This window comes from Sander vitreus, chromosome 9 (assembly GCF_031162955.1).
Source record: "Sander vitreus isolate 19-12246 chromosome 9, sanVit1, whole genome shotgun sequence".
Classification (NCBI taxonomy): Eukaryota; Metazoa; Chordata; class Actinopteri; order Perciformes; family Percidae; genus Sander; species Sander vitreus.
The window spans coordinates 14,022,322-14,038,032 of NC_135863.1; the positions used below are offsets into that span (position 1 = coordinate 14,022,322).

The following is a 15,711-nucleotide window of genomic DNA, read 5'->3' on the forward strand; positions in this document are numbered from 1 at the left end:
GTCCATGTTGGCTCAAAAATTGAAAGCAATGATTGATCAGTTGTCAACTTTTTTTTCAAGGTTAAGAATGATCTTCGAACCATGACTTTTAAGCAGACATGGAGAGGAAGTCTTTAACAGGCTTGGAAAAAAATATTGTTTGTATTTAAATTAAATTGTATGTAAATTTGAAAAAGTTTTCATAACTGGGCAAACTTCATCTGATGGTAAAGATCATATAGTATATGGTCAGAAGCTCCACAAGAGCTACTAAATGGACTTTGAGATGAAATTGTTGTCAACATTTTATTTGAGTTTCTCACTGGCTGGATGACAATGCACTCAACAGCAGGCCACTTCAAATGTGCAAATAGGTCTACCACTGACTGGTCAAGCTGACACGTCCTGAAAAAAGTCATTTTTATTCACGGCAATTTTATTTTCACTTTTTTTCTTTTAAACACAAATTAAATAAATAAAGCACATCTGATGGGGTACACCATGCACACATTACTTTCTACAACATAAAACAGTTTTTTGATCCAACTCACAGATTATGTTACACAAGTTGCTCACTCGGCATACACGTGCTGTACATGATAGTAGCTCCATGACTTTCCATTAACTTTACCTGTACAAAAAGCACGGCCTATTTTATATATATTTATACCCATATACACATGAATGAGTCGATAGGGTTAAAGCAGTCTCTCACTCCTCTTTCGGGTCAAACATCAGACAGTTTTTCAAGCTGGGACGAGTAAGTGGATGTCTATGTGGGTGATGGAAAGAGTCAGAATAGTCCAAATGATGGAGGTGGCTGTGAGATAAGGGGTTCTAGAAGGAAGAAGCACAAGATTGGGAGCCGTGTGGAAACATCCGGTGCTGGACAATGACTTGTAGAACAATCAGTGAGTTGACAAAAAGCATATACTTTCAGTTTAAAATGAACCCATCAGTATGTTAAATATTTTCCTTTTTTCTTAACTTTTAGGACAATTCCTGTTCATTACAAAGGGAGATAACTATTTCCCTTGGTTTTCGGGTGTTTGATCTCCTCCCTGAAGCAGCAAAAAGATCTTAATGACCATTCACAGACAGGAGAGGAAAAGTGAACGAGTACAAGATCACCTGTGCACCACATAACTGCTGCCAAATAAACAGAACATCAAACCTGGTGCAGATTGGAAATACATCAGAAGATCCTACCTTCCCTTGTGTAAGTGGAGGCGTGTTAACAGCTGACAGACAGTTTCATAGCTTTTGAAAATCAAATGAAACATACCTCTGAAGACCATTTTTAAACAATTATTATGACATCTTTAACTGATGATGCAATGTGGCTATTGAGTAATGAGGTCTTAAACCTCAGAAATAGGTATAACAATGTGATATTTATCAGTTAAAAAACTGCAGCACTAATTAATTTAATATGTCTGAACTATCTAGAAGCATTTGGAAGCTATGTTTAATTACAGTTTCAATCTATTGAGAGGGTGTCCTTATATTATTTTTTGGAAGTTGTATTATTATCTGTCAGTTGCAACATGGGGAGAGTATAGATTAAATGCTAATGTACAATGATGGAAGTGCAAACATCCCAAACACAGAGACAGAAACAAAAGGCTGCATGACCAGGGCATGATGTGCATTTGGTAGACATATAAACATAGTATTGTCAAATAAACCCCATTAGATCAAAATAATAAGAAATATATCTATAAATAATATTCTTTCCAGCACCTTCAGTGCTGATCGTATCCTGTTATTGAGTGGTGGTTGTGGTGTTACAATGGGAAGTGTTGAACCAGTTAATGGCTTTCTATTCTTCTTAGATTTAAGGGGATGACATCTGCTGGAACTAAACACTGCCTCATTTAGGTGTACATGGACTTGTGGAGTATAGCTGCAGCTTGGAGGGATAACTTAAGAGCTTTGGATCTGAAGTGCAACTAAAAAGAACTGTTAAATGTTAAATAGAGACTAATTCTTGTGTACCAGTTGGGTATCACTGTGTATTTTAGGAGCACCAGGTATGAAATTCAAGGTGGTTTCACCCATCAGCCAATAGTGTTTCTTTGTACAGAGATCAGTGAAGACACACTTCTAATCACATGTATACAGACACCATCAACTGAAAAAGAAAAAAAAAAATACCTGGGAAGATTAACATGTACACGATCCTCATTTATTGAAAATGAGAGGTCAGATGTCTGTCAACACTGTGCACACTTCTCATTTTCCTTCTGATCTGACTGTGTTTGGGCTTCTGTGCAGAAGTCCCCCCCTCCCTCGACGCAGTACAGTCGCAAGAGAAAAAGAAAACGTTAAAAAATGGAAAATCAAAGAGAAAGCTTGAAAACGGTTTCCTCCAGTTCAGGTCCATCGGCGTCAAAGGAAGACATGAAGCCAAGCCGCGGGTATTAAAGTCAGGTGAGTGGTGTGGGCAGGGTCAGGGGGTGATGACAGCCATTTACAGATTTAGTTGTCTTTGTTCAGTGCATTTCTCTGTTGTAATCCATACATTTACTTCCAAAAGTTCTGTAAAGAAAAGAGGTAAAGAAACAACAGATCACATTTACATACGGTACACGCTTACCATTTGCCAGTATGGATTTAGGATCTTGTTACGACAATTTAAACACTATTATTTTACAATTGTTCAATTCATAATCCAATAATAAGTGCTTTGATTTTGCTGCATTACTGATGATCACTTCGGTAAAGGTAACTGTTACTACATAGCAGTAGAGTAGAGACAAATACCTGGTTCTCTTATTTTTCCTTGTGAAGAGCTTCGATGAAGGCTTCAAGTTTCTCCTGGATCTCACGAACTTTCTCTGCAGAAAAGCACACAAAGTAGGCTGGTTAGTCAAACCCCTGATTAATACACACTTCCAGAACAGAAGCAATGTTAATTAATTAATTAATTAGTCAACCAACAGAAAATTGGCAACAATTGTGTTTAAGTCATTTTTTAAGAAAAAGATGCCAAGAATTCACTATTTCAGCTTAGTAAACATGATTTGTTGCTTTTCTTTTTCTTCTGCAATAGTAATCCGTACAGCTGAAACAATCCGTTATTTGATCAACAGAAAGCAGCAATCACTTTGGTAATTGAGTAATCTTTTAGTATTTTTTCAAATAGAAAAGCCAAACATTCTCTGGCTCCAGCTTCTCAGATGTAAGGATTTGCAGCTTTTTCGTTTAAATATCTTTTGGTTTTGGACTGTTGGTCGGACAAAACAAGATATTTGAGGACGTCAGCTTAGAATCTGGGAAATTGCATTGAGCTTTAAAAAGCAACAACAACTACCTTCTTTAATAGACTGAAGAATAATGGATTTACTGAGAAAATACTTGTAGATAAATCAACAATGAAAATAATCATTGCTTGCAGCCTGAGTAAGCTGAATGTGTTTTGGACTGTTGGTCTGAAATGGCAAAACAATAAATTGTACTCATGGAAACAGTGATTTTTTTTAACATTATATAAATCAAATGATTAATTGATCATCAGGAAACTTATCAACCAGTCCATTGACAATGGACATAACTGATAGCTGCAACCCTAAACACTTCCAATGATTTTTTTTAAGCATCAACTATTCATCAATGTTTCCTTCAAAACAGAGTACTAATGAAGCAACATCAGGATGGGTAGCAGGTTATAAATCTGCTCTTTAAGAAAATATAAAAAACTACCGTATATTCCCATCCCTACTGTATACTTCTGCAGGTAGAAATTCCCTCCACACATTTTTCACCAAAACACCAGATGGTCCCCTCTGACAGTGACAGCAAAACCTCAAGGCAGACCTTCACACATCTGATGATGAGGGCTTGTGTACCCTTTCCCAGTTTGCATAGACCACATCAAAGCGCTCACCTCCCCTCCTCATGGTATGTACCTCACAGGCACATTGCTAATAGACAGAGGGAGATACCATAACAACAACATTTCACATGAAAGGGGGGAATCTACTGAAAAAACAATCAGTCACTTCTTTTCATGATTACACTCCTATTGACTGAAGACTGCAAAAGACGAGCAATCCTTCCACCCAACATGTACTGTCACACGAGATGAGCGAGCCATCTAAAGCGCTCTTAATCGCTGATTAAACAGTGGCTCAAGGAAGTCTGCGGGCCCACACAGAGGAAAAGGAAGCCGTGGCTCCCAATGCCAGCTGCACCTCCAGGCCTGGCTGGCTCTCCAGCTTTCCTGTCACCCTCGCTAATCTGTCTGGATCTCCCCCAAGCACAAACTCAAACACCGCCTCTGAAAAACAAACTACCACTGCTCTATCTTGATCAATCAGCCACACGAGATCCATAGGCGACCTATTGTCGATTATTTTCCTACGAGAAGGCCGAATGAAAACACAGCTTTAAAAAGATTTCCCGTTTTTTTTAGGGAGATAAATCATTGTGGTTTGGACCGCAGAGCAACAGTGTCCTAAGTGTCCATTTCAGGTCGGCACAAAAGTGATAACTGTGTGCGTGCTTTGGAGTGAAACTAAATATCGTACTTGGGGGCTTGTGTGCAGCCCCCTTTTGAAGGGAGCACGGCTGCTGAGGTATCCTTTTCCTGATGGATGAAAAGCACACGGCTGTTAGGAGAGATGCAGGCACACCCCCACACACGTGCTGAAACGCCAGCAGAGCTGAGAAGTGCTGGATAACACACACACACACACACACACACACACACACACACACACACACACACGTCGGCAGAACTGAGAAAATTAACTGACAGCCAGAAAAGCTTGGCCCTGAAAGAGACAAAGACAAAACCACCCTAATGTCTTGAAACCAGCTAGAGCTGTACAGTCATGCCACCTCCACCTCTTTTCACCTTCCTACACACTCACCGCTGGCAGGTGGCAAGAAAAAAATCCCCAGCCTTTGATACTCTGTTAACACACTCAGGCAAAATGGCAGGGCGTTAGGGGGAGATTACAACACCTAATGGAGGCATTAAGAGGGCCTGTCAAGGGGCACGCTGACAAGTCACTGCAGCAGGTGTGGGGTTGAATGAAACATAACCCTGTGGTACGTCCTTCCAACACCCAGCCCACCGCAGGGCACGGCTCAAAGGCAACTGACAGAGTTCAGCAGTGTGGGCTTACGTGCCCTGACCACAGAACAACACAGCTCCATCCAAGTCAATCAGAGCAGAATTACCAACATCTGTCTAACCTGAAGAAAAAGAGATGCGAGGTACAGGGGTGGAGTTTTGGTCAGTGTCAGGAAAGGAGGGTACTGATTGTCAGATCATCAAAACGTGGAAATCCCCTGGCTCAAGCTTCAAAGCGGGTTAAGATGTGGCTGATGATAAGGTTCTCCGTGGAGCCTCAGTTCTTTACATGTAGACCGCTTAACATGGGTCAAACATTAAGGATCGTGCCAACTGTAACACATTTTTTTATGCAACCCAAAATCACAAGTCACTCGTTTGCCTCAGAAAGCTTTACATTCTGTACAACATTTGACACCATTTATCCTCAGGCCACATTCAGGCTGACTTCAGTACTGCATGGGAAAAACAACTCGCTCGTTCATTTAAATGCTTTTTTTTATGTTCCAAGTCACCCACATTATCTCAATATAAATAATGAAAAAATAGGAAGAATGCACAGGAAGACCAGCAAACAGAAGTTACAGAAGTGTAATTACATTTTGGAGAAGTAACATGCCAGTCAAGTGTAAAGTAAATATTACAGTAAGTGCAACTTCTAGGTTCCATCAAGCACAAAACAAAACCTCCTGTGTCCCCTGCAGGGTTCCCACACCTTCTTAACATCAGATTTAAGGACTTTTCAGGACCTATTCCCTCAAATTCAAGGACCCAACACGACATAGTTTAAGACACGGATCAAGGTGAATTACTGCAACACTGAGAATGTTTACAATGAGAACCAGCAGGCTTTACAGGAGCTCACAAACAAATAAAAAGACAGAGGATTGAATGTGTGAACACTTCTCAGTTATGCTGGGTTACAGATGGCAGACTACGTGGTCTCTTGCACAGCCATACATTATATAACCTATTTACTAACGTTAAGTAAAAAATATATCAAAAGAACACATTTTATTCTTGCACAAAATATATAAATCCTAGAGTTTTAATAACCCATGTCTATTTCAAAATCTTTCAAGGATTGTTTTCAGTGATTCCAAGGACCCGTGGGAACCATGCCGCGATGTGTGTCACAATGTTGGGAAAATGACCAGCCACCTATCCTAATATACATTTTAGCTTTAGTTTTACCTGTGCCTGGCTACTTGTGCAATTAGAGTTCCACCATGACATTTTGGAGAGAAGACCAAGATCTAGATGAGAACAGCAAAACCCATCAATCATTCCCCTACAGCGGGATGCTTAATGACTTTAAAATGAGCCCTCAGCAGCTTTCAGGACCCCAGGAGGCCACCAGTAAATGTGAATGGTGTCTTTCAGAAAAGCCAATATTCTGTGGAAAAACTGTGAGAAACAGATATTTTTTTCCCCCCACACCATCTGTTTGCCACCAAAAGACAGCAGCAAAGGGAAGAAAAGGCCACAACAAGGCTTTCTTTTCTCCGTGCTGTGGAAATGCAACAAAAACACAGTGGACAGTCACCATTGCCTGTTCCTCACTGAGCAGTGGGAGTAGCGATCTAAAACTCCATTTAGGCTCCTGTTTACCTAAGAGATGAGCCCCAAAACACAGTCATTCAACCGCTCACCCCTTTATCTGGTCATGAATATTCCCATAATCCTCTGGCCTCTATCCCAGAGGCCCCTTCTTTAAGATGCTGGGTGTTGTGTAGGTTGGCGAAGATGGAGGGACTCTTGCCCATTGAGAGAAAGAGAGGGGAGCCTTTTCCCCCAAATTCCCTCTTTCAAGGCCTTCTCTCGGCTGATCGCCACATGAAATGATATCTCATTCACTCTCACTCTTTCGAGTCCCCTAAGCCTGCTACGGCCGAAGCGCTGGCAGAAGGAGGGCTGAGCCACAAAGCCTTTAATTGACCTGTAATTAGACTGTGAAACTGCGTGGCCCTGCAGGACAAGTAGCCAACACAGAGGAGAGAGAGAACAGAGGAGAGAAAAAGATGAGAGGGAGAGGACAGGGAGGCCTGCAATTTACTTTGTGATAGAAAAAAAAACTAATCCTCTCACTATGGGAGATGGCCACTCTCCTGTAAAGAAAGGGTGGCTGTTATGAAAAAGTGGCAACAGAAAGATATCAGCGTATAAAGTTTGGTGCCAAGGTTGAGGCTACTTTAGCATGCAGCTCTTAATGTTTTCTACTGACATCTGAGCAGCAATTCATAGCACTAGTCACTAGAGAGAGTGGGACGGAGGGTTTGGTTCCTGTTCCACCCTGTCATCATTCATGAAGAAACTTTTTATATCTCATGACTGCCAGGGTCACAGTGTAGGTGGGGACACTGAACACGTTAACACACTGCCATTTCCTTCTTTGAAAGCTGATCTCTTAATGTAACAAACAGAAAAGCCTTTTTCCTCGGCATGCTGCTTGATTTGTCACTAAATCTGGATTGTCATGCTATAAAAACTGGGCCATAGGGGACGTGGACACGGTTAGAGCAAGGATGTCGACGGCCCAAACGCCATGTCAGTGACAGAGCAATGAATCAGCCCTCGTACTCACGGCTCTTATCTAGAAAACAGATGCCTGGGAGTGAGCAGCCCAACCTGGGAGAGACATACGTAGGTCTGAACAGGTCAAAGTTTGAGGTCAGCCACAGGGCAGACTAAACAAAAACTGCTAAAAACAGGGAAGAATCCTTGGAAAGAGCCAGGTGACAATTGTCGTTGGTCTGTGAGAGGCAGGTTTTATTGCCAAGCATTGCTTGTGCCTTTGAAGGGCCAGACAAGAGTTTAGTACAGGGGGTTATAAAGATGAGCATAGTGGTGACAACATTTGAAAGATGGTGGGTTTAGCTTTAGGTCTGATGGGTTTTACTGAGGGAAGAGCTACAAAATTAAATGATGATGAACATAGACCAACTTAAATTTATCATCCAAATATAACAGTAAACACTCACCATCACTTCCCAAACCCATTCCTAAAAATGAACAGGTCTGAGACAGTAAGTCTACTTATGACTTGTGGTGTAAATCACAGAAAGTCAGGGCTGAAGTTTTCCAAGGCTCACCTTTTACTGTCAAACGGAGCCCTGTGCTGCTGAGGCTAAGTGGCAATCAATCTTGAGAAACCACATAGGCCTGGGATGTGAGGATGACAAGTCTGGTTTAAACCAAGATCCTGTCATAATCCCTCAGAGAAACTCCCCTCTGCTGAATCGGCCACAGGTGTGTGGACCAAGTTAACTAATGCTGAACTGAGCACACAAAACAAACACACGCACGTTTGAAAAGGCATGCATACATCCAGTCCTGTTGATACCTGGGCCTAAATGTAAAGGATCCATTTTTAATCACCTTCTCTCAGTCCCTTCTTGACATAGCACTGACCCAAACCAGTCCGATCAAACAAGACGACAGAGGGAGATAAGACAAGGTCTCCTCTTCCCTCTGCTGCCCTCAGGTAAATACATGTTTCCAGCTGCTCTAGACCCCACACACCGTCACATCCATATAACACTGAACTGAGGAGACAGCAAAGGCACCTGGAATTCCTTTGAGCCTTCAGCAAAGGCCTGTTCAGGCCCATAGGCTGGAGTCACTGGACTTGTTTTACTTGCAAAGGCAAACAGAAGTAGTACTTGTTCCTTAAAAAGTGCCATAGTATTTAAAGGTGCTGTAGGTAGGATTGTGAAGATTGAAGACTTAGCCAAAGAATTTGAACATCGACAACTTCTCAGTCCCTTCCCCCCTTTCTGCTAAGGCCCAAACGGTCTCCTAAGCCCCTCCCCCCATAAGGGAGAATGAATGCGTGTGCATGAGCAGTGATTGACATGCAGTTAGACTTGACTAGAGTTTGAATGTAGGGACCCTGGAGTACAAGTGTGTGTAAAACCCACAGTTTTAGTACTGTACAATTTCCTTTCAAATTAAACTACTATATAAAGATACTTTAGTGCTTTTTCTAAGCCTGGCCATTGATCAACAGCTGTGTTATCAAAAGCCTGTCAATCTGATGCTGGATTGCTCCGTGCAAAATTTCTTAGAAAGACATTCTTGGTTCCTGACATGAGAGTAAGGATGGATGTACAGGAGTGAAGTGGGGAACCAGCCAGAGGGATGGGGAGGGAATACGGGGGGGAAACGGATGGTGGGAAAGTGGAAAGAGACGCAGGTCACAACTTTGGTAAATGGGGGCAGATGGCTGGTTGAAGTCTTGATGAAGTGAGGTGAATTAGGAAGAGGAAGACAAGCAGAGGTGAAAGAGTATGCTGTTTTATACAGAAGTTTAAAAAAATATTGACAGTTTACAGCAGAGTACAACTGACAGTAAGAAACTGGGGAGCTATGATAGTGGGAGAGGGAGACGTAAAGAGGAAGCAAATGCAGAAGAGTTTAACAATAAAAACGGAGAGATGCCACATGCTTAACATCAGTCATGCTTCTTGTGATCCGTCTTGTGAGGAGAGAAGGAAAAGGTTAGACAGTCAGAGTAGAGTAAAGAGCAAGTATGACTGTGTGAAAGAGAAAAGAAGCTGACAACAGGAGCAATACAGTGTATCAAAGTCAAACGCTAGACAATGAAACTAAATATATAATTGGCGAAAATTAAATGTGGTGTTCAAAAGAAAACATGACCTGGGTGATCAAATTCTAACTGAATTGAAACTATATATGGGCAGTATCAAAACAAGAGCAGCAGGAATCCAGATATGATGACAATAATGTCTTTCATACTGAAACATTGTTCTCTTTAATAATCTAGTGGTGGCCACAGAACAACAAAAAAGCCAGCAAAGGAAGTGGAAAGAAATTATCAAGACATTTACAGATGTTTTAGGGTGCCTCGTGATAGAAAAGTCAGTTCACTTTGGAAGTCACTTTCACACATTCACAGGAAAATATTAGATAAAATGCAGGAGGGGCAGCTTCAACTGTGCCAGTGTTATGACAACTGTGGTTCTACTGTTTGTGTACTTGATGCTCCCAGGAAGAAAATGGATCATTTGGCAGCAACTCTGGAGCCTGAGGTTTCCTCCTCCATGGGAAAAAAACACTTCTATTGTATCACTACTACTGAAAGACTCCTTAGTTTACAGAGTGACACTGCTGTTTAACTAGTGTCTATTTAATTCAAAGTCCAAAAAGATTGGGATTGTTGAGTGTAAAAAAGAGAGCAAAAGACAAAAAGACAGAAATGAGAGATATAGAAGCAAGGCAGTGTGGAGGAGTGAAATGGAGAGTGTCAACAACAGAAAGAGGTGTAGATGGAGAAACAAAACAGAGCAGAAACAAAACAACAGAGGAAGTAATTCAAATTCATAAAGGTCATATGTAAGAGTGTGTGTAAGTGCAACAGGTCTGCCAACTATCTCACTGTACAAAACCACCCCCACATTCCAAAATGCAGATCAGTTGACTTAGACCATGTCTGCAATGATGCGGATACATTTCAAACTGCATCTTTTTTTTTTTTAAACCGTTTTGGCTTTCCATCCTAAGGTGCCATTTTCGACCCCTGAATTTGTTTTTGAAAAACATTGTCCACAGTGGGCAGTGATTATGAAGGATTGTGGATGGTGAAAACTTAACTTATTAAAAACTGCTGATGCGTGTCAACCTTCATTCACACAAACATCATCAGATACTACATCTAGCAGCAACGTAAAAAAGCAAAATTTTTGTATTTACTCAGTAAGTATGTCAACACAGCCAAACAGCTGTCTCACACGTACACTGACATAAAATAGTGATCTGATCTGTGGTCTCAATGCAGCAGGCCAGAAATGAGTGTCACTGGCTTTGGTGAAGCATTTGTAAACTGTGATCACGCAGGCACATGTGCACACAACACCTTAGGACGATACGTCATCAGAGGAGCACTTCTCATTGAGCCCTCACTAATCACTCTGGAGGAAGCTGCTCAAAGGAGGAGAGGAGGGGGATGAAAGGAAACAAAGTGAGCGTGAGGCTGAGAGGGCATTCCGGTGAGCAAGCCCAGACAACCAGCTTTATTGTATTCTGCTTCCCCACAAGAGAAAGGAAAAAGGAGAAAGTGACGGCAAGTACAAACATGCAAACACTTCACACATTATCACTGTTCTTGAGAGCACCTTCTGTTGATACCTTTAATTCCTTAACCCTTAAATCGTCTAAAAACAAAAACTTCTTTTTATTAGCTGCACATTGTACACTGAATTAATTTCAAAAGGTTGTGTCGTGGCCACATGTTCATTTGAAACTTCCAAAAATGTGCCAGCGAACCAGCAATGTGTGACACTAATGGACTTGATTTCAGTGTCTGAAAATGTAAACACTGTAAAATGCTTTACTTCAAGAATAATAGAGATAATGTACTGTCCAGGATGTTTCAATACCAATAAAAATAAAGCAGGAGGAAACTCACATACTCACTCACCACTTATCCTTAACTCTCACTCTGAATATACCAACTGTGAAACACATCTTTGAGTGGACCAAACTATTCATGTTCAGGATTCTGTTCAATTAGCCTTTGATGCACTGCAAGACAAATGTTAACTTTTAAGATAGATATAGAAATATATCTGTGTTAAAGATATACATCACAGTAATGATGACAGCAATCTGCACTGTGACCAGATTTACTATTGCAAGGATCGTAGAATATAACTACTTTGGATTCTGGCTCTATAAAAGAGTTAATGGAATAATCTGAAAAATTGAAAATAATTTGCAATGGTGTGATCCCAAACACTAACGTAAACCATTGAAATAGTGAAAAACTGCTAAAATTGCCAACACTTGGCAAAAATGTTCCATTTGCATGGTCTAAAAAACATGTTCTTATAAGAATAAAAGTACAACAAAGGACACACACCCATATGTATATACTCCGTCAGGGTCTCTCACATAACCTCTTTCCCATGATTAAGGTTTTAAACTCAACTGACCTCAACTTCACACGAAAGAGCTGATGTAATAATGTGTCAATAAGAGCCGCAGGGTATGTGACTGTGTGTGCATGCAGGTGCTCGTGCCAGTGCACTGTACACAAACTCTTGATCAACCAGACAAGGCGGATAAAAAGCCACCATGAGGGGAGTGACAGCCAGGAACTGCTTCTTTCCAGTCATGGGCGGCCAATTCATGTGACACAGGAAGAAGTGAAGCAGGAGGAATAGAAAAGAACAATTGCTGCAATTTACACAGCAATTTGCCAAAACTGTAAGCAGAAGTGAAAGGCTATAGGTCACTGGTAGACAGAAATACGGACAGTCAAAGTAATAAGGGGTAAAAAAAAAGGTTAAATAAGCACTGAAGCTATAATAACCATCAAATCCCACAACAGCTACTTTGAATAGACGGTCTACTGTATGTTTACATGACAAATGTCCAATATGACATAACCAAAATGGTGCAGTTATGTTTTATGTTCAAAAGTGGAAAGTGTCTGGAAGCTCACAATATTAAATATGACGTCCAACACTTTATAATAGAGTATTAATTCTGGAAACACTCTGGTATAGTGCACTTTCTCAACTCAGGCACCACAGCACTTTTTTCCTTGCCCCACACACACACACACACACACACACACACACGCACGCACGCACGGCAACTAAGCAGCCAAGCGACATCCCAGTGGACCACTAAGAGGCCTTTGCTTGAACATTAGACCTGGGCTTTGCTCCAGAGACGGCACTGTGCCATACAGCTGGTCTGGCACACGCTGACAAACACACACACACCTCTTTGCAGTGCACATTGTACCACTCATTAACAGTGCTTTCACGCTCTCACTCACTGAGGCACACACCTGACCTGTATTTGTAACCTGAGCAATGCTGAGCCTGCCTGCGAGTAGGGGCAAATATAGCTTAACAACTAACTGCCTCTGGGAGCACATTTCTGCCTTTGTTAAGTGTGTTTATCCTTTCTCCCGCCTCCTATCTGTCCCTCTTTTCCCTCCTGTCTTCCCTCCTCTTTCTATAGTAGAGGTTGTGAGGTGAAGGTGGGCTCTCCACTATTTTCCTCATTCTTTTTCTCTTCCCTTCTGTCAAGAGAGAGAGGGACAGGGTCAGTGGGAAAGATCGAAAGATCCAGAGAGATGGAAAAGAAAGCTAGCTGGATCAAGTAGCCTGTTGTATTAACTGGCTGACCTGTGGGGTCAGGCCATAGTTTGGGCCTAAGGCGATCTGACTTGCTGTCTTTTGAAGGGCTGAAGAATGAGGAATTATTTTATAATAAATCAAGAAAGGTTGCTTCATAGTCATATAGAAAATCCCTTTTCCTGTAGAACATTGCATGGTTGGAAACAGGTGTGTGCGGCTCCTATCAAGTTCCCTAATCCTTTTTTTTTTTTTTATTCCTGATAATACAGAATGCACACAGAAATTATGCATATTTCCCCCCCAGATACCAATAATCAGAGTCGTTAAAGCTACACCTTGCAGTAACTGGACATATTAAGGACAACAAGACTTTTAAAGACATTTTAAGAGCAGAAAAAAAGTTTCTACAGATACAACTTATTTTGTTTAAAAGACTTTTGCCCCTTAGATTCTTGCTCACTTTGTGCTTTGAGGCATGCCACAGAGTCGGCCCATCAGCCATGCAGTTCAGTCTAGACTGATGTACCCACGCCCACACACATGGGTCTAGGCTGCATTATACAGAAAGGTCTGTGCAAAGTGTCAGACAGCTAATGACCCAGATCCTCCACTCACCCACTAACTCAACCAGACAGACTGACAAAGCTAAAACTCTGAAACGTACATTTTCTTGGTAAGAGGAAAAGAAAAATCTGCCATCACCATCAAATTAGGGCTTAGTGATATAGGCATGCTGAGAGGAATATTTGCAGAATATATTACAGGTACAGTATGAGTTACAACAAAATGAGAGGTGTTGGGGCATTTTCATGAAGCTTCTGGAGAGTAGACAGTAGAAAGACAGGAAATAAGGAAGGAGAGACATGGGGAATAACATGCAACAACAACAACGTTTTTACATCCCATGCTGGACCCCATAAGTCTGTGAAAGGATATGGTGTACATGCACAGGTGTTCTTCTACCTTCTAGATCTCATGACAGATTCCAACCACATTCCCACATCTATCAGTGTGTGGAGTCTTAGGTGGTGGGAAGTGTGGGAATGTCATGCCTGTTTGGGAAAGTTTAGGACCGACTTGCCTTATAGGCTATGCAAGGCCAGGCAGGTGTGGGCATTCCTGACAGTGTGTAATGGAGACTGTGTGTCTCTGTGTCTCTGTGTGTGTGTGTGTGTGTGTGTGTGTGCTCTCCCATCGGCTAGTGTCACAGAAAACCTGACTCCACACCAAAACAACAGTGTGTGTTTGCATCTCTTTTCTGTGTCTCTCCATGTAGTCTTACTGTGACTGTATGCACCGTAAAGGTATGCTTTGTGAAAATTGTCTGCTTGATGCACAATATAGTCTCTATCCAGTATGTATATGATCTACACGTGTGTTTTCAATGGTAGTAAAGGAGGAAAAAAGTCAATGAAGGTGTGTGTGTGTGTGTGTGTGTGTGTGTGTTTTCTCAGGGCGATACCAAACCAAACACACACACACACAGACAGACCGACCAACCACTAAAAGTCTTGCATCACTTATTTGTGGGTCTTTACAACACGAGTCCCCTATCAGTAGTCAGAAATTCCATATGACGGGAAACAATAGGGATTGTTTGCGTGTGTAAGAGTTTAAATAAATTGAGATTACAGGGTTAATTTGTAATGGGTGTTGCCGGGGCCTCAAACATTCAATTAGATTCTGTATATAGAAGCCAAGAATATCTGGCAGCAGGAAGTAGACAGCTGGATGAGATTTCTCAGGGCCAGAGGGCAAAGCACTGCAAACGGAATCATGTCACTACGCAGCCAGAATCATAAGGTTAGGGTATCTGCAAGTTGTAAAAACTCTTATAAAAAGTTAATGTGAAATTGGATTTTAGATCAAAATCAAGTGACTATTAATTAGGGGTGTGCAAAAAAAATAAAAAATCGATTTGAATTCGAATCGAGATTCAAGCTCTATGGATTCAAAATTGATTCATAGAATTCCAAAAATTGATTCATATTTTTGTTTTCCTTGTTTTGACACCATTGTCCTGAAATGACATTACCTTGCCATTCCCATAGATGGCGCTGCGTCAAATTCAAACTGACGCCTGGGCACTCTTGTCATAAGCAGAAGAAGAACGAGTGCAGCGGAAGTAGTTTAGTCGGCGCAAACAATGGCAAACCTCACAGAGAGAATTATTCAACCTGCTCCATCCCATGGATGTATTAAGAGAACGCTCCATCCTCATTGAAGGCGAGAGTTTGGACATATTTTGGCTTTTATAACCTCGAGGGGAAGACGGAACTTGATGGGAATCATGCTATATGCAGGCTTTGCAAAGCAAAAGTTAAGTATTTTGGAACCACCACAAACTTGAGAACTCACATGGTACGGCATCACCCAGAGATTAACATTAAGGACGTGGACGAACAACAACCTAAAGTACCTCCTCCTAACGTGCCAGTCAACCAACGCACTCTTTCAATGCTCAAACTCCCACCGTTGCGTCAGAGAGTGTGTTCTCAACTGCCGGAGACATCTTAACTGCACAGCGGCGCATGC

General features: G+C 41.5%; 1 protein-coding gene across 4 annotated transcripts in view; it reads right to left on the reverse strand.

The window, feature by feature from the left end:
• Positions 1-385: 385 nt before the first annotated feature.
• opa1 (OPA1 mitochondrial dynamin like GTPase) overlaps positions 386-15,711 on the reverse strand; it is a 44,643-nt gene continuing 29,317 nt past the window's right edge. For all 4 annotated transcript variants that reach the window (XM_078258822.1, XM_078258821.1, XM_078258824.1 and 1 more), the window contains 2 exons: positions 2,746-2,819; positions 386-2,520 (listed from right to left, as the gene is read on the reverse strand). In XM_078258822.1, the coding sequence (XP_078114948.1) occupies positions 2,755-2,819 (65 nt within the window). In that variant the 3' untranslated portion in view covers positions 386-2,520; positions 2,746-2,754. The remainder of the gene's footprint in view (positions 2,521-2,745; positions 2,820-15,711) is intronic.